This window comes from Thamnophis elegans, chromosome 8, assembly GCF_009769535.1.
Source record: "Thamnophis elegans isolate rThaEle1 chromosome 8, rThaEle1.pri, whole genome shotgun sequence".
Taxonomy (NCBI): Eukaryota; Metazoa; Chordata; class Lepidosauria; order Squamata; family Colubridae; genus Thamnophis; species Thamnophis elegans.
In genome coordinates this window covers 63,943,425-63,963,639 of record NC_045548.1, presented here as the reverse complement: position 1 = coordinate 63,963,639, position 20,215 = coordinate 63,943,425, and the positions used below count along the sequence as shown (strand labels likewise).

The 20,215-nt window shown below is 43.2% G+C and overlaps 1 protein-coding gene across 1 annotated transcript in view; it reads left to right on the top strand.

The window, feature by feature from the left end:
* The first annotated feature begins 300 nt into the window (after positions 1-300).
* Positions 301-20,215, top strand: part of EXT1 (exostosin glycosyltransferase 1) — a 337,038-nt gene continuing 317,123 nt past the window's right edge. Inside the window, exon 1 of the mRNA XM_032223383.1 lies at positions 301-2,718. Within this exon, the coding sequence (XP_032079274.1) occupies positions 1,757-2,718 (962 nt within the window). The 5' untranslated portion in view covers positions 301-1,756. The remainder of the gene's footprint in view (positions 2,719-20,215) is intronic.

Below are 20,215 nucleotides of genomic sequence, written 5' to 3'. Positions count from 1 at the left end.
GTGAGGGTCGGGTGTGGCGCCCCCCTGCCCCCCGTTCCTGTCTCAAAAGGGTCGAGCGGGAATCGCTTCCTCCGCTCGCTCGAGATACACCGCAAAACCGTCTTTCTCATCCGCTGCCGCCGCCCCCCCCGCTCCCCTTCGCACCCCACATCCCCTTCCCCAGGCCCGGCGGGTTATGAATGGGTGCAGCGGAAGCACCGCCCCCTCCGGACGTGACGCCCAGCCAATCGGCCGGCGGGCTGCGTGGATGGATGAGGTCAGCGCTGTGGCGTCGGGGAATGGAATGTGGCGAGTGTTAACATTCGGAACCGGGGCAAACGTTCGGAGATCGAACGCCCGCCGCCGCCGCTATCGGGCAGCGTCGCCAGACGAGGAGCAGGCGGCGTCCTCCTCCCTCCCCTCCCCTCCCTCCTCCTCTCTCTCTCCTCTCCCTCCCTCCCGGCTGGGCTGTTTCCCGGGCTTGCGTGGATCGCCGCTCACTGAAATGAATGGCTGAGAGGGGCGGGGGCTAAAAGGAGGCGGTGGAAGAGGAGGAGGCGGCGGCGGCGGCGGCGAAGAAGGAAGGAAGGAAGGAGGAGGATCTTTTCGTTCGCTTCCATCCCCGGGGCCATACAGGCGGCGAAATCGTAGGGCAGCCCCGCTCGTCATGCTTTGCAGCCGGTGCTGAACGCACCGAAAGAAAGAAAGAAAGAAAGAAAGAGAGACAGAGAGGAGAGAAAGGGAGACACACACAGAGAGAAATGCAGGGATTCGTAAGGTTACGGTGCTGGGGCCGAAAGATGTAAGCCCGGCTTTGGTTGCTCTGATCTCAGCGAGCCCAGGCAAGCCCTGCATTGAACAGATCCTCGCTGCCGGCGACTTCTTGGGGAAAAAAAGCCGGGCGCCCCGGGCTTCTAAGCGGACGGACGGACCGACTGACTAACCGGCCGGCTTGTCTTTGGCTTGTCTTCCTTCCTTTCTCTCTTCTTGTTGTGGTTGTGGTTGTTGTGTTTGCGACCTTCCCGGGGATGTTTCGCCCGACTTGAAGTTGTGGCTTTGCTCTCCGAGCCACCCCTTGTGTGCTGCGCGCGTGTTTGTGTGTGGAGTGTGTAACGCGTGTGCAGGCTGAGAAAGAGAGAGAAGAGGGCGGGACGGCTTTCTCGGTCTGGCACCCACAGATTGGAGAGCCGGAGCCCGGGACTCGACGGCTTCTCTCTCCCCCTTTTTTTTTTCCTATTTAGATTTCAGACTCGCCGCTGTCTTTGTCCTTTTTCTCTTCCCTCCTCTTTGCCTTGCGAGCCAATTCCCAGCCTCTTTTCTTTTCTCTTTTTTTGGGGAAAGCCACACTGGGCGGGCTTGCTTCTTTTTGCCCCGGCTTGCCTTCTTCTTTTTCCTCCCTTCTCTCTCCCGGCCTTTCAGCCCCCTCCTCGCCCCTCTCTTTCCTCCCGGCCTCGCTCCCTCTTTCCTCCCTTCGCTCCCTCGGTCCTTCTCTCCCTTTCTCGCTATCCTCATCTTCCCTAGCCGCCGTCGCTGCCGCCACCCTCCTTCCTCCCAGGGCGAGCCCGAAGATGAAAGACCCGAGGGGAGAAAGTTAACGAAGTCGCCCACATGCGCTGCATCAGCCGGAGCCTTTGGGAAAGGAAATCGGAGGTGGTGGGAGACGAGAGTTTAAAGTCTTGGCAGGCGGGAAAATGGCGGACTCAAGCTGAAAGTGTCACTTGGCGAAGTTGGGCGAGCTTTGTGTTCATCGGCGATCCCCTCGACCCAGATAGGACACATGCAGGCCAAAAAACGCTACTTCACCCTCCTCTCGGCCGGCACCTTCGTCGTCCTTCTCTTCTACTTGGGAGGCTTGCAGTTCAGAGCATCCAGGAGCCAAAGCAGGCGAGAGGCGCGCAGTAGCGGCGGCAGGAATGGCTTGCAGCGCCCCGAACGCTACTGGCCCCGCTTCCCGGACGCCCTGCGCCCTTTCCTGCCTTGGGACCAGCTGGAGAGTGAGGATTACAACCGGCACGCTTCCCCTCGCCAGAAGCGCGACGCCAACGCCGGCCTCTACAAGGGCAAGAAGTGCCGCATGGAGTCCTGCTTCGACTTCGCCCTGTGCAGGAAAAACGGCTTCAAGGTCTACGTCTACCCGCCGCAGAAAGGGGAGAAGATCGCCGAGAGTTACCAAAACATCCTGGCCGCGGTCGAGGGCTCCCGCTTTTATACTTCGGACCCCAGCCAAGCCTGCCTCTTCGTCCTCGGCTTGGACACCTTAGACCGAGACCAGCTCTCCCCCCAGTACGTGCACAACCTGCGCTCCAAAGTGCAAAGCCTCCACTTGTGGAACAACGGGAGGAATCATTTAGTTTTTAACTTATATTCCGGCACCTGGCCTGACTACACCGAGGACGTGGGCTTCGACATTGGCCAGGCCATGTTGGCCAAAGCCAGCATCAGTACGGAAAACTTCCGGCCCAAGTTTGACGTCTCCATCCCTCTTTTTTCTAAGGATCACCCAAGGACAGGAGGGGAGAGGGGCTTCTTGAGGTTTAACACCATCCCACCTCTGAGGAAGTATATGTTGGTGTTCAAAGGGAAAAGGTACCTAACTGGGATAGGATCAGACACCAGGAATGCCTTATATCATGTCCATAATGGGGAAGACGTTGTCCTGTTGACTACCTGCAAGCATGGCAAAGATTGGCAGAAGCACAAGGATTCTCGGTGTGATAGGGACAATGCCGAGTATGAAAAGTAAGTGAAGGCGCTTTGGCCTCTCTCTCATTGCTTTCCTTCTCTTTCGCACACGTGGCTGGGGTAGCCCTGACAGATTAATGCCTTGCAAATGTTCCAGGCAGCTCTCCATCTCGCTGTTTTTGTCTTTTTTTAAAAATAAATACATTCCAGCTAAATCACGGGTCCTTCCTGGGCCTGTTAGGTATGCAATTATTTTTTTATTTGATCTCCCTTCTTCCTGATTCTCAGTACAATTGTTCGATTATGAGTTGGGGAAAAAAGCAGGTGCAACATTGCAAGTTTGTTGTGTGTGTGTGTGTGTGTGTGTTAGGTAAGTAGGTGGGCATACTATTCCAGTTTTTTTTGCTGCAGCACGAAACTGGGGTGGCTTCCTGCCCATTTCCATCAATTGGGGAATTAACCTGTGACAACTTGATTATTATTATTTTTAAAGTGGCGGCTAAGGACACAGGGTCACTTGAACCAAAGGTGTGCAGGATTGCGCTGCGAGTTTTCTTAAATCTTCAGGGATTCGTGTCCATTCCTCAGACCGAGTGCACGTCCCATTAATTTCTTTTAAATAAAATGGCTCTGAATCACAGTCTAATCTGCAATATCTCTCCTTGCTTTAACTGGAGTTGCTCATTCAGGCTCTGTGTGTCTTAGTTGAGTGTTTGGATTGAAAAGCTGAGGCTCTTTTATACTTCCTCGCTCCTGAATCTCTTCCCATCCATCTCAGAATTCAATGTTTTCCATTTCTTACCCTGATTGAGTATGACCTGAAAGACAATTCTTGGTATCTGCTAAAATATGCAGTCATGTATTTTGCAGAGGCAGTTATCTTATCTCAGGTGCTCAGCACCTTTGTGGAAGTGGATATGTTGATCTATCCAAAAGATCACTGTCTTCACTGTCTCGTTTATTTTTCTTTCCTGCAAAAGCTGTAACCTCAGTCAACATGAGGTGTGGAATTGCTCCAACCTCAAGCCCTTTACATATGTTTTTCCATGTTGACGGCGATTTCCAGTGTTATAAACATTTCCTGTGGTTTTTCCATTCTGTGACTCTCTTATTTCCCCTTGAAATTAATTCTGCGGAGTTACTTTGGATAGCAGATAGGTATTGCATATTCTGTAGAATACTTTATTGCCAGAGTATGTTAACCAGCTTTCTGATCTGCCCAGAACTCGCTCTTCAGACCTACGCAACTACTAGGTTGCACTGCAATTTGGAAACTAGCTAGGGTTACACCAGAGATGCTGCAAAAACAGGTCCGTGTGAACTCTCTTGACATCCCAAACTTGATTTTCTTGGCGTGAACAGGATTGTGCACTTGTTTGCTATTCTCTTTTTTAAACATAGCTCACGAATTGTATGAGGGTTTTTTTTTTAATCTGAAGCTGCTGACACAACAGATTTGCAAGGAGGGCCACGGAAGGGTTTTAGTGATAATGAATCTGTTTGAAACTAATTAGTTAAGTTTAAATGCTGATCACAGCTGTGTTTGCAGAGTTAAGATCCCTGTGTTAAAGAAACCCACTGTACACGATAAGGAAATAGGGAACTTCCAATTATATATGTACATATTATTCTAAAGCAGCATACATCAATATTTGTTTAGAGGTTCACACAATCAGAACTATATTTCATATCAGAATTACCGAAATATCTAAAAGTGAGATTGCGGACCTTGCAAATGAGCTGTCACTTTAAAGTATTTCTTAAATTTCCCCCCAACTTTTCTCTGGGACTTCTGGGTAATGTATTGCTACCTTCCAGGATGGGTTGGACCTAGAGACAATGACTTGACCAAACCAGCAATTTCCCCAAAATTTAGGGAAAATAAGCTTGAGTTTCCTGTTTCTAGTCAAACAGTTTAGTCAGTATGTCACAAAGAAATGCTCCTGGTCAATTTTGCTTGCTGTCAAGAAAACGCTAAGCAGGGTTAGATTTGGTTAATACTTAGATGGGGTAACTCCAGGGAAATCCATTTAGATGGGGAATTTGACAAATCCTTAAAGAAGAGAATGATAGACTTTCTGTCAGTCTTGACTTCTGGTGACTCTCTGGACAAGTCCACAGTGTTTTCGAAAGAAAACATTGATGGATTCAGGAAGTCACCAGCAGTTGGGCTTGATCTACCTTCTTTTCTTCACTAGGAATGCCTGAGAAATGGATGGTCAGCTAAGTTCTTTCATGATGGAAGATATATGCTTCCTAGAGCCTTATCTTTTCAGCCAAGGAAGGTATTGGAAATTTGAGTGTCCGATGTGGGTGCTTTCACAAAATGGCTGCCTGCGAGGAGACGCACAAGGTGGTTCCAATAGGAGATAAGGCCGTGTAGGGATACCTCTTCCCTAAGAGGCCAATCATCAAAGATACTTTTTAACTACCTGAGGTGGCCTATTTGTTTTTTTTTTATGAAAACATGTGGACCAGAGGTGGGATTCACTTACCTTCCCTATCTAAAATTGCACATGCGCAGTACTCGTGCGTTATGTCAGGGCGGGTGGGCGGAGCCTCCCACAGCCACCGCTACCGGTTCGCCCGAACTGGAAAGAACCGGCTGAAATACCACCTCTGATGTGGACACACTTGCAGAGACAGCTTTGTCACCCAGGAGTTTTTTTTGACAACTGTCCGTTGGGCTACGTGAAGCCAGTTGTCCTTTTTGCAAATGAAGGTCGTGAGGCGACCACTGCATTGCTTCACAGTGGACTACTTTTCTGTTTTAACAGCCAACAAATAAAACAGCATCTTGCACAAAACCAGCTTCCACATTGCCATATGGTCATAGAATGGTCGTCTTGATGGCATTGCATTGAATTGCAAGAAAAGTTTGGTTCGCATACAGACAGTAGTTCTAGGATTCTCAGTCGCTTATGTTCACCACACGGCATGCAAGTTTTCATAAAGAATGTGTGTGAAATTAGTTGATTCGACCGTATTTTGGGGGGAGATGCAAAATGAGGGAAAAATACCTGCAGGAGCTTACATCCTTTTCTTTCTCTGCCTTTTTCCATATTCTGTTGAAACCTTTCCCAGCCTTGACTATTTATGAAATCTGATCCGATAATGTCTTGAAGCATGATTTACTTCCAGAATGCTTCAGAAGCACATTATATCTGTTCTTATATACAAATGTGTTATTTATTAAGATTTTTAATAGGGTGAGAAGTAAAAGAAGTTATTTTAGAGAATATTTCTGGATGAACCAACCCAGTTTGCATCTGATGGAAGTTTTAATGTTTCTTTTTAAAAAGGAAGCAGAATATGACTCAGTGGACTAAATTTCTCTTAAGTGCTAATAGACAACATCAGTGTGGAGCCTCAATGGACAGGGGCAGTATATATTTAATTACTGGAGGTGGAGGGTAAACATTGCTGTGTATTGCAATGCCAAAATAACTGGCTACTTGTTTGGAAGTAGGATGTCCATTCCAGCAAGATAATTCTCATTTTTGGAACCAGCCACAGCTCTGATACCTCTTTTTGTTGTTGTTGTTGAGGTGCACATGAATAAATCAGGTACTTACTTGCCTCTCAGCTTCCTGTGATACTTGATCTTCACTTTCCTGAGTAATTAATCTTACCTTGATCTCTGTACAAGACAAGAGCTCAAATATTTAGCAAGTAGTATTCTGGTCTGGGAACCTGGCAAAATCAGCCATGAATGGCTGTTCAGGTAAAAAAATAAAAATGTAGATTCTCTTTCTTGCTCTGTCTCTCTTTAAAAACTCGCCTCATGTTAGTCTGCAGCCTTATTTGTGCTTCTCTGAATTTAAATCTAAACAGATTTTAGAGGAAGCAGAATCTGTTCCTCAATAACCTGGATGGAGTCAGAATGTTTGAATTTTCTGTGAAATCTGTTTTGCATATTCAGTTGGCAAAAAAGGGACAAGAGGAACAACTGAATTTAGCAAGTTAATTGCAATAAAATGTAGTTTATAGAAAGTGCTGAGTGCCCCACTTTTTCCCCCCTTCCCATCTGTTCTCTCCTACCCTACCCCTTCCTCTAATAAGCCCACTACCTTTTTACAGTGTGTTCAAGAACATTTGACGTGCTTTAGCTTAATCTTTCCAAGTTCTATTAAAAAAACCCATCTGCAGGAAGAGACTAATTAATTTTCCTTGAAGTTATACATCTCAGCAGATAAAGCTGATGCTGGCTGAAATAAATTAAGTTACTTTGATTAGGATACTTTGATTAGGATGCTTTTAAATCCTTTGAAATTTGACTGGGTTTTTACCTTACTTGTGAAATGTGAAATGTGAAAGCATTATGAATGAGTTTAATGGCAACTGGCTTTATTAATGGTCAAGTTGAGCTCGTTTGCAATTTTCATTAACGATGGTATGGACGTAATCTTCCCATTGGCTGCCAACTTTTGCTTCCATTTTCCCACAGCCTGGAGTTTTTTGCTGGTCTGTCTTTTACTAGCTGGGCTTCCCTTGATTCCCGTATTTTTCAGAGTATAAGATGCACCTTCCCCCCCTCCCCCAAATAGCAATAGCAATAGCAGTTAGACTTATATACCGCTTCATAGGGCTTTCAGCCCTCTCTAAGCTGTTTACAGAGTCGGCATATTGCCCCCACAATTTGGGTCCTCATTTTACCCACCTCGGAAGGATGGAAGGCTGAGTCAACCCTGAGCTGGTGAGATTTGAACTGCTGAACTGAAGAACTAGCAGTCAGCTGAAGTGGCTGCAGTACTGCACCCTAACCACTGTGCCACCTCGGCTTCAAAAAGAGGGTGGAAATCTGGGTACGTCTTATACACTGAATACAGCATTTTTGGCCTACTGAAAACCCCTCTCCCTTTGCAAAAATGGACATGCAGAGGATTTGGGAGGCCTGCAAAGTGCTCCTGGGGGCTGGGGAGTACAAATATGAGCAAAAAACAGGCTGTTTTTGCTTGTTTTGCCCCCCCCCCCCCCAGCCCACAGCACTTTACAAGCCTCCCAAAGCTCTGAATGCCCCCTTTTTTTTGTAAAAAACGGCCTGTTTTTTGCTCATTTCTGCCCTCCCTTCAGTCCCCAGGAGCACTCTACAAGCCTCCCAAAGCTCTTCATGTCCTTTTTATTTTATTTTTGCAAAAAAATAAAAATAAATAAATGAGGCGTGCAGAGGGTTTGGGAGGCCTGCAAAGTGCAAAAACTTAAAAATGAATGAATCTGAGAATGAATCTCTGATGAATCTTATACTCTGATAAATTCGGTAATTGAGAAGTTAAGACAGAGTTGGCCAGGTAATGCTGCTTGTTGAGAAAACTAAATCATGGGCTTTGTAACCATGATTTGTAGGCTGCAGCAGGCTGAGTTTGCCCAACATGCTATAATCAATAAGATAGTCTTTATAAATCACAATTTTTACAGCAAGCTGCGCCAAAGCCCAGCAAAGCACTTTATGCCTTATTGAGTCCAGCCACAGAATTCTGCCTAGTATTCAAACCTGGCTTTGTAATTATTTTACGTCAAGATATGCCTTGCAAAACATTCCAGCTTAGCTAAAGAAATGCATTAAGGGTCTTTCGCAAAGAGAATTTTTTAAATACTTGGCCCATCTAGTAGGTAGTGTTGCTACTCTGAATCCTGCTATTTTCTCTCATCGGGATTGAACTGAGACAATAATTTAAAAAAAAAAAACTATGCAGGTTTTGGTCATGAAAGGAACTTGACTGGCTTGTAGTTGTAACTTCAGGAAAAATGTGATGGGTTTAGAATGGATTGTTGACCTTCCAACAATAGAGTGAATATATTACTCAGAAAGTTAATATTTTGGCAGGGAAAGTCAGGGAAATATCCTCTGTTGTTTTTACTTCTTACCTGGAAGTAAGAAGTGGAAAGATCTGGAGTGAGAAGATACTGACCCCTTTGTGCAATTTTTCTGAATTCATTTCAGCTGCAGGTGCCGCATAATGGCGTGAGCTCCCATTGCTTGTTCCAGCTCCTAAGAGTTTGAAAGCATGCAAATGAGAGTAGATAAATAAGAACCACTTTGGAATGAAGGTAACATGGCATGATAGCAGTGTTCCAATATTTCAGGGGCTGCCACAAGGAAGAGAAGGTCAACCTATTTTCCAAAGCACCAGAAGGCATGATAAGAAGCAATGGATGGAAACTACTTAAGGAGAGAAGCAACCTAGAACTAAGGAGAAGTTTCCTGACAGAACAATTAATCAGTGGAATAACTTGCCACCAGAAGTTGTGAGTGCTCCATCACTGGAGGCTTGGATAACCACTTGTCTGGAATGGTATAGGGTCTCCTGCTTGAGCAGGAGGTTGAACTAGAAGCTCTTCAAGATCCCTTCCAACTCTGTTTTTCTGTTATTCTGTAGTAATGTTCCATGCACCTTGGTGTATAACCATGCTGGCGAAAGGACCACAGAAATGTCTTTGGACAGTGCTAAGAAACGGAGATGAGCACATGAGCTGTGATGGCAAACCCCATGACACGTGTGCCACAGATAGCACACGGAGCCATACTTGATGATACGCCAGCCCTCAGCTCCAGTGCCCATGGCCAGCTGATTTTCCACATTTCCGGAGGGCCAAGGGAGGCCGTTTTTGCCCCCCTCCCAGGCTTCAAGAAAACCTCTAGAGGCTGGGGAGGACGAAAAATGGCCCCAACGGGCCAACAGAAAGTTTGAAAATTTCCGGAGGCCGGGGGAGGCCGTTTTCACCCTCTCCAGACTTCAGGAAAGCCTCCGGAGGCTGGGAAGGACGAAAAATGGCCCCAACGGGCCAACAGGAAGTTCGGAAACTTCCGGAGGCCGGGGGAGGCCATTTTCACTCTCCCCAGACTTCAGGAAAGCCTCTGAAGCCTGGGGAGGGGTTGCGTGCACATGCACAGTTGGGCAGGGAGATTGAGTGGGCGTATGTGCCATTTTGGTATGCTGTAAGAAAAAGGTTTGCCACCACTGCCCTAGAATCAGAGATGATTGGATGGGGGAAACCTTTACCTAAGAAGGGCTTCAAGGTACATGGTGAATTGAGCAGCATTTTAAAGGACTCTGGGGCAGAAATGATAATGGACTTCTTATGTGGATTTTTAAAATTTTATTTTACCTATTCATCAAATTTATATGGCCACCTCACAGAAAAAAGTGACTCCAGATCACGTACAAGATTATAAAATGACACATCAAATTATTATATTTTTAAATCACAAAGATTAAGAGAAGACAACAGATGTTAACAACAACAGAGTTCAGTACCTATTTCATCTATAATTATAAGCCATGGTTTGTTTATTTATTTATTTATTTATTTATTTAATTTATTTATTTATAGGGTTTGTATGCCGCCCACTCTCGAGAGACTCAGGGCGGCTTACAGATAAAAAGGAAGGGGGGACATACAAAAAATTAAAAAGCAACATTAAAATTCCACAACATTCATAGCTTAGGATGGGGGCTGGATAAATCAACAGCCCCAGGCCTGCCGGAACAGCTAGGTCTTGGTCGCTTTGCGGAAGGCCGGAAGGGTAGTAAGGGTCCGGATCTCCACGGGAAGATCGTTCCATAGGGCGGGAGCAGCTACAGAGAAGGCCCTCCCCCGGGGAGTCGCCAGCTGACATTGACCGGCAGATGGAATCCGGAGGAGTTTGGTTTTTGACTGTAGTTGAGAAGACAACAGAGGTTGGTTATGTGATGCTAAGCCAAAATACAATGATAGGACTTAGTATGAAAACAAATGGGTAATATAAAGTTACACAGTCTGTGTTCTTTTATAGGTAACTATTCTAGATTCAGTTGCATAAGTAAACTACCTCCCAGCTGAAATCTATAGACCTGATCCTGGGGATTCTTTGAATTTTGTAATTTTGCCCTCTCAGGAATACTCTTGAGGGCTGTAGTGAGAAGATTGGCAAATACATCGTTTGAAACAGAAGCGCCTGTTGGTAAGCCTTTTTCCAGTGGGAAAATATTGAATAAAGAATAGGAGGGAGTCAAGTTCTTAATTGGTAAATTATAAAACAATCAAGGGCTGTTCCTTCTGCAGAGGAGGCCTGAAATCAATGCCATAGATTTTTGTGATGAAGTTTGCGAGGAAATATCTACGGTAGCTTTCTTTATAGTGGTTGGGAATTACGCTGGTCACAACAGAGGTGATGGGATTGAAGTCCAGCATTTCTGGAGATAATACCGTGTTTCCCTGAAAATAAGACAGGGTTTTATTTTCTTTTAACCCCCGAAATAAGCACTTGGCCTTGTTTTCAGGGAGGTCTTATTATTTTTGAAGTGCAGGAGGCGGTGAGCGAGGTCACCTCATGGCTGCTGCTGTGTTGCGTGTCGCTGGGCCTGCCGCTCTTTTTGTGGTGGCCATTAGTGTGACAGAAGGGGCGTGGTGGCTAAAATTGCAAGAAAGATCGTTAGGTAAGGGCGTGTGGGGTGCATGAGGCACGTTCCCCCCTCCTTCCCCCCCCTCCAGCCTTGCCGCCTCACTTCTGTTTGCATGGCAAGAAACCAGAGGAAATGGTGGAGAGCGGCTGTGCATGCGCTTAAATAATTTTTGGGGAGGGCTTATTTTAGCGCATGTGCTCAAAAGCCCAATTGGGCTTATTGTCTAGAGAGGTCTTATTTTCGGGAAAACGGTAGGAAAAGTGATGCAGGATAAATGGTGTGGATTAGGATGATGAAGGGAGATAGGCGGCTTGTTCAAATTTGAAATTTTTCTGATGTTTTTCTACATTCTTTGTATAGTATAGCCTTTATTGTCATTGTACAACGAAATTGGTTGTCTCAGTGTTGTACTATGACTAGCCACAATGAATGTGCTGTTAACATAAGAGGAGATAAATAGCTACACATCTATTCATGTCAGAAGCATCACAATTAAAATAAGGCATACTATATAACAGGGATCCCCAACCACTGGGCCCCAGAGGTTTAATATAAATTAAACAGATTTTGTCTAGAAACTAGCAACATTAATTGCATTCTGTCCTGCTGCCATGAAGTGCTCAAGTGTACGATGATCGGGACATGAAGCTCAGGTATAGCTATGTGTTGTTGTTGGCATGTCATTACAATCACAAAGAACAGAAGCCAGCAGTTAGCCCCCATTTGTTCAGATTGTCTCTGGATCTTGTACCCGTTTGCAGTCAATTCAACAATTTTCATACTTCCCAGTTTCTGTCAGACCCAGCTACCAGCTCCTCCATTGTTGGCTCCATCCAGTGTTGGTTCTTTGTAGCTTTCCATAGGTCCACTCTGCTTTCAAATTCTTCAAAGTCTCCCATTGACCTAAGGAGGTTTTCTTGGGTTTTAGTCTCTGCGGAGTTGGTTGGAGCCCATAAAGAGGGTATTGTCTAGTAATTGATGATTTGGGTCTCTCTATGCTGCTGCTTCTCTATGGACACTAGGTGGGACAAAGTGGTAGATCTTACGTAGAAGGGTAGGTTTAAGGCATCTGGTAATAATTCTGCTAGCTTCATTCAATGTATATAGTTAAATAGCGTCTTCTCTTTTGTAAATTAATCTACTTGACTTACTTGACTTAAGTCTTTAGCGTCGGTACGGCATCGCCAATCCCTTCGCTGTAGAGTCGCATGCATCCCGAATCAACGGGATCCATGATTCTAGGCTGAGTACTACTTGAGCTCGCCGGGCCCAAGAGTCGACAGAGCCCCTTCTGTTGGAAAACGGTGGGCACCTCGAGAAGGCAGGGGTTGTCTTGATAATGAGAGGCTATATTTTGCGCGTCAATTATCCTTTGCCCACCAAAATTAATCTACCAATATGTAATATATTTTGTCCGTAGACTGGGACTGTATTCAGAGGGAGTAATGGTAATAAGTAGCCACTGATCAGCTGAAGGTCTCTAAACATTAAGAATTAACTTATTAAGGGTAGCTTTAAATTATGCCCTGTCTGCCTGCATAATACGTTGAGTGAAGAAAAAAATACAGTAAGCATACTAAAAAAAACTCGGTGGGGGATCAGAATATTCTGCCTGCATGCACCGAGTGGGAACTGTGTGGAAACTTCACATGTGTGCACGCATGCCCGTTGGGGCCACACCCCGGAAAATCTGAACTTCCAGGTTCTAGCGCACATGCACACTCAATAATCAGCTGGCCGGTGTGCCTGCGCAGGCTGGTTTTCAGCACTGCGATGTACGCAAAGGGATCGTGCTCCGGAAAAGCCAAACTTCTGGGTTCTGATGCTCATGCGCACCCGACAATCAGCTGGCTGGCATGTATGCTCACACAGGTTTTCGGCACTGCCGCATGTGCGAAGGATTGCTGTTTGTCGTAGGCGCATGGACGCCAGAAACCCAGAAGACAAGCAGGCAAGGCCGCACGTGCCAGGTGACATGGCTTTTTAACGTGCCACTTTGGACACGCATGCTATAGGTTCGTCATCACGGGCGTACAGGAAGGATGTATACTTTGTGATCGTCAAGTCTCAGATTCAGTTCTCTGGCAATTTCAGAGACATTCCTTGAGCCGCTTTCTAAGTTTGCTGTCACAAACTTGAGTCAAGTAATGGATTTCATTGTACCTCTTTAGTTGTGTAATTCTCTGCTTTCTAAAGAGTTTTATAGATTATTGGGGGGGGGGGGGGAGGCTGTTCTACCTCTTTATTTTCCTAGGATTTACTTTTTAAAACTCTACGGCTTTGCATAATATCTAACAGGAGTTTTGGGATTCAAAATAGTGTTCCAGAAATCCACTGTTGTTCACAGAAGAATTTTAAGGAATAGGAGGCAGCGGGTCGAGCAAGAATAGACACGTTTACAGCACAAAAGGATAGGAAAATAGACGTGAAGAAATTGCAGGCTTGAAAAAGAAACCATGATCTTTTTTTTCTTTTTTTTGTAAGGACTAACAACATGCCCCAACCACTAAAAGGCTTTGAGTAACAACAACATAAATCAGAAACTAGATTCATACTGTATCAAACTGAATAAAGAGATGTACTTGCTTATCTTCTGTTTCCTGACTGACTGACCTGGCATATTAAAATAAAATGCTTTATTTTGTGAAATGAGCAGTTTGTGTATTTGTTATGTAATATCTGTCCCCCTAGGTGTGTTCGAATAATAGTGAAACAATTTTAAGACCACTTTCTTCTTTTGAATAAATATATTGCGTTAATTCTACTTTAATTTTTTTTAAAAAGGTTTCTATTTATTTTTATTTTTTTATAAACATATCAAGGCACCTGCCATACATTCTAATACAAATAAAACTGATAAAATTAATCATGCTTATTACATTCCACCAACTTGTATAATTCTAATAGCAATACATAATTATATTCAGTTGCAATGTGTCATTATTCAGTTATTCCATGTTTTCTCTTGTTACTGCTCTTATTTTATTATATAAAAATTACATTAGAATTACAAATTAATTCTACTTTAATTTTTAAGACATTTACTTTCTAATGGCGAATAATACAAAAGCTACTGTATGTATACAGTGAATGTGCGCTAGATATTATCCTCTTGACTTTGAAACCAAGAAGATTTAGGTTTTGATGGATCATCTTACACAGAAATAGAAATAACTTTCAGGTGTAAATTCTAGGTAGATTCAAAAGGCAACTGGACTTTCTGGTTTTTCTTTGAAGACATTTCGTTTCTCATCCAAGAAGCTTCTTCAGTTCTGACTGAACGTTGGAGAACGGAAAGATTTGTATTCCGTTCATCCTTCTATCTTCCACGTTTTCAAAGAAAAAACAAAGTCCAGTTGCCTTTTGAAAAAGCACCTTTGGGACAGCAATGACCTGGATGAGAATCTCCATAGATAAGTTCTATGTAGGTTGAAAAGGGTTTATAATTTAATATAGAGAATATGGTGAGTCTGCAGATGATATTAATTTCCCCCAAATAGAAGAAACTCTATCCTGGTCCATTGCAGAGAAGGATACTTTTTCAGTTGAAAAATACTGCACTACAAAACAGGTTCCGTTTTCTTAATTTTCTCTTTTTGGAATGTTGCAGAGTGCCTTAAATTATTACTTAAGATTGTAAAAAATAACATTGCCAAACGTTTTACATGTTGATATGACAAACTTTATAGCCATGAAAATAAAACCAGTTTAATGTTTAAAGTGAAGCAAATACTGAAATGCCTTCTATTATATTTAAAAAAATCAAATACACAGATGCTTGTTACAGCAGTTAAAATGAACAAGGTAGTGCACTAAAATAAAAATCAGCTCTCCATTTTCTTGTTTCCTGGGCAAATCACTTTTACTACCAGTAACTTTAAATCCGTTCTTTAAGTGATTTTTTTTTTCTTTTTTGCTTTGTTTACCTGTTTCTATATCACATATTTCGTGTGCAGCTGAATGGAACAGAATTAGGCCTGATTTTGTTGATTAGCTAGCTGGGGAAACCCAAGTTATTCAGGGTTTTAAGAGTGCTAATTGAGAAGGTTTAAAGATTATGTTGTCCCTCTTCCATTTCCCCTGCATGATGTTTATGGGCTATAATTGTATGCTTGGACTTGTGCTTCTGACACCAAATTTGTTATAAATCACGATCATCTGCAAGTTCTCTTTGTTTGCCGCTATTCAATTAAAGTCTCTTTGAGCTCCTGGAATGTGTGTGTATATGTGTTGAGCTTTGATGTCTGTCTCTGATAAGCTTTCCTCTCCCACCTTCATAACTGGGTGTTTTAGAATGAGCCTTCAGTTCCTCTCGACCCAACTCATTTAATAATGGCCAATAAATTGGCACTGGCACGTGAATAGAAATCAGTGATTGGATTTCTTTGTATAGGAAATAGTGCATGCTTTGTAAATAAAAAAAATGGGTTTCCTTTATCTTGTAATGGTGTATGGCAGGGGTGTCAAACTCAGGGCCTGGGGGGCGTATCTGGCCCACAGGGTGCTTAGATCTGGCCCACAGGGCCGACCTGGAAACAGCGGAGTGGTGCCTCTGCAGTGAAAATGGGGCTCGGGGGGCGCACGCAGCCCTCCCGAACTCCGTTTTCACTGGTAGAGCGTTGCAGGAGCTCGTCGCAGCCAAAAGTGGAGTTTGGGTCCCCGTTTTTTTCTGGCCGAGCACGCAGGACCCCACAAGCATCCCTGACACGAGTGACATCAAGCTGGCCAAGCCCGCCCTGGCCACACCCGCCTGGCCTCCCAAGGTCAAAACAAACCTGATGCGGCCCTCAATGAAATCGAGTTTGACATCCATGGTATACGGGATATAAAGTAGCAATGAGATAGTGTTGACTTAAGGAAATGCATGCTGCTTTCCAATGCACATTTTCTTCCATGCCAAGATGTAGATGATTGCAGCTGATACTTTGGTTGCGGGTTTAAATGCATGTTTACTACATGTGTTGCTTGGTTCACATCAGCTTCTAAGTACAGGTATTTCTCAACTTGTAACAGTTCATTTGGTGTTCAAAGTTACAACGGCACTGAAAAAAGTGACTTATGACCGTTTTTCACACTTAAGACCATTGCAGTATCCCCATGGTCACATGATTGGCAATTGGCTCATATTTATGAGCCAATTGCAGTATCCTGGGGTCACGTGATCACCTTTTGCAACCTTCTGACAAGCAAAGTCAATGGAGAAGCCCGGTTCACTTAACAACCGTGCTTCTAACTTCACAACTGCAAAGACTTGCTTAACAACTATTGCAAGAAAAGTCTCAGCTTGGGGCAAAACTCACTTAAGCAAATGTTTCACTTCACAACATAAATGCTGGGCTCAATCACGGTTATAACTCGAAGACTGCCTGTATTCTGCTCCGCAAGAACTCAAGAACCGCAAGAACTCAAATTTCCAGTCTACACAGGGACTGGAGGGTTTCTAAGTCCTGCGGTGGAAAACATATGATATGAAAATACAATAAACGACTGGAGGAGTGCATAAACGAAAAGGCTGCTATGATTCTGTCCGGCACAGACAAATGATAAATGATGTGTGAATCTAGATGGTATGTGTAGGTTTTTTTAGACATTCTTGATGATTCTTGGATATGGCCTTACAGTTTTCTTAGCAACCTTTTCAGAAATCGTTCACTGTTGTCTTCTTCATAGGCCAAAGTCTCCCAGCTGGCTTTCTACTTAAGGCAGGGGTAGAATTCATGGCCTTCTGATTTCTGGTTCAGTGTCTTTAATCACTAGAATCCCATTTTTTTGCTTTACCTGTAAGATAGGAGGAGGAGGAGGAGAAAAAAATATTGCATGCGGCTAATAGTTTCAGTTCCCCCCCTTCACTATTTATGGGTTTCTCTTTCTCTCTTGCCCCAAAGGTGCTTTTCCAAGTCCAGGCAACTGGACTTTCTTGATGTTTTCCTTGAAAACGCTTTGCTTCTCATCCAAAAAGCTTCTTCACTTCCTTAGTTTTCAAGGAAAAAAAATATCAGGAAATTCCATCTGCCTTTTGGAAACGTTACTTTGGGACATCCATGACCTGGATGATTGAGAATATCCACAGACCTATTTTTCCTCCCTTGCCTTAATCTGCAATTGACCACAGACACATTTGATAAGAGAATCTGATTTACGGGTAAGCAACCTGTGAGTTGATGTTTAGCTGTTACAAAGATGCCATTCACATTGCAGGTGCAAAATCAGACTTAACCATTTACCTCTGCAAATCAAACTTACCATTTGCAGAAGAAATGAAGACCAATTCTGGGATTAGAATCAGAACAAGAAAGATTGCATTTTATAAAGTAGCAATGAGATTTTATAGTGCTTTGATTTTTGATTTTTTTTTATCCCTCTTTGATTTGCTATAGACTCTTACATAGGATAATAATAGATACAGAGGTGGAGGCGATTTCATTATCAATTTAAGACACTCTAAATATACTGATGGGATGTGGTGGCTCAGTGGCTAAGATGCTGAGATTGTTGATCAGAAAGGTTGGCAGTTTGCTGGTTCGAATCCCTAGGACTACGTAACGGAGTGAGCTCCTGTTAATTGTCCTAGTTTCTGTCAACCTAGCAGTTTGAAAAATAGTTTGTAAAAATAATAAAGGTGGGATAATAAGTGAATAAATAGTAGTTCCTTAAGTAAAATAGCCATTCCAAAGATTTCTAAAAACTTCTAAGGCAAATCCTATCCTATACATGTTTATTTAAAACGAACTCCTACCATCTTCAGGGACGCGGTGGCTCAGTGGCTAAGACACTGAGCTTGTCAATCAGAAAGGTCAGCAGTTCAGCAGTTCAAATCCCAAGCTCCTGTTACTTGTCCCAGCTTCTGCCAACCTAGCAATTCGAAAGCATTTAAAAATGCTAGTAGAAAAATAGGAACCACCTTTGGTAGGAAGGTAACAGCATATATATATGTCTCTGTACATATATATATATATGTACAGAGAGATAAAATTTGTCTATTCTAAACAGGGACGTTTTATGATTGTGTAGCATCATTCTTGATTCCATTTTGCTTAATTTCTTTTGAAGATTGGCCTTGGATAGAAGTGAACATTGAAATTCTGTGTTCGGAAGAAAAATAAGCTGTCTGATAACATCTGAGGTGGCAGTAAAACAAAATTGGTATGAGCACAATGAAGGATGCCAGGCTCGTTATGAATTTAAGTTATCCTGTTTGTAACATATTAATTGTCAATCTCTCTTATCCTCTGTGGTAGGAAATTATGTAAAGCTCCTGGTTCTCTTGTGCTATGAATACTAAAATAACAATTATAAAATGGAAGAATGGTGTTCTGAAAAAAAAAGAGTGACAGAAAACTACTTCATTTAGGAAGAAATAACCAACAATGTTTTTTTTAAAAGAAGATCTCACAACCTTTAGTGGTGTTCTTGTTATAGTTATCTGGAGTACCCTCAATTCAGATGGGTTTTCTACGACTAAAATTATAGCCAGACCAATACTACCACACACATTTCCATTTTAGGTTACTTGGGCCTGCTTGTACAGGTAATCCTCAATTTATGACCACCATTGAACCCGAAACTTATCTTGTTAAGGGACAATTTTTTTGAGTGAGTTTTGTCCCATTTTACAACTTTTCTTGCCACATTTGTTAAGTGAATCACTGCCGTTGTCAAATTAGGAACATGGTGGTTAAGTGGATCTGGTTTCGCCATTGATTTTGCTTGTTGAAGGTCGCAGAAGGCAATCACATGACTCCAGGCAACACTGCAACTGTCATAAAATGTGAGTCACGATTTTTGAAACGATCCATCTAAGCAAACTTGGTTGTGACCAGCTAGTATTCATCATCAAATGATATTTTGTGATACTCTTCATTGAACCTAAATAATGCTTGACTTAAAGCCTGTCATTTAGCAACCATTCAAAATTAAGACTGACTTGAAAAAAGAGGACTTATCACCCATATTTGAAGTCCTGACATTTGGGTTTCTTCCACCGTGACATGACCAAACCTCGGAGGCTCAGCCATACATGTATGGTCATTTGAAAATGCTTGCAGTTACATGACCATGTTTTATCATGGTTTTGCCAAAAATAGGCACTTCCGGTTATTGGCAAAATTACATTCATAACAAGCCATTGGTTCATTCAATGACTGCAGTGTTAGCTTTATGACTGCCACATTTGATTAATGATCATTGAGATCCTCAATTATCCAGGTCATGGTTGTCCCAAAGATGCTTTTTCAGGAGGTAACTGGACTTTCTGGTTTTTCCTTCGAGGTCATTTCGCTTCTCATCCAAGAAGCTTCTTCAGAGCTCAAGAAGCTTCTTGGGTGAGAAGCGAAACGTCTTCAAAGAAAAACCAGAAAGTTCAGTTGCCTCCTGAAAAAGCACTTTGGGAGAATTCCCACCAGATTAACAGAGTTGGAAGGAACCTTGTAGGTCATCTAGTCCAACCTCTTGCCCAAGCAGGAAACCCTACACAATTTCTGACAAAAGGCTCTTCTTGAAAGCTTCCAGGGATGAAGCTACCACTACCTCTGAAGGAAAGCTCTTCCATTGATTGTTTGTTCTCACTGTCAGAAAGTTTCTCCTCATTTCTAGGTTGAATCTATCCTTGATAAGCTTCCATCCATTATTCCTTCTCTGGCCTTCAGGTGCCTTGGAAAATAGCTTGACCCCTTCCTCTCTGTGGCAGCCCCTCAAATATTGGAAGACTGCTATCATGTCTCTCCTGGTCCTTCTCTTCACTAGACTAGCCATGCCCAGTTCCTGTAACCGTTCCTCATATGGTTTAGTCTCCAGTCCCCTAATCATCATGGTTGCTCTTCTCTGCACTCTTTCTAGAGTCTCCACATCCTTTTTTATAGTGTGTTGACCAAACCTGGATGCAGTACTCTAGGTGTGGCCTTACTAAGGCTTTATAGAGTGGTTCAATTAATTCGATTAATGACTTCTGCAGAATCGGATTGATTACATGACTGGCCATTTTACAACCGTTTGGTGATAATGGGGAGACTCCATTATGTTTGTATGTCATTATGTCCTTGGTAGGAACAGATTTGCTCTGCTTTTTGTTATCCCATATCCTTATTGCCATCCTCTTCAACAAGGAGATTCCCGCTAATTGTATTTTTTCCAGCTCTGAAGATTGCAAAACCGGAGATGCAATGACAGAAATT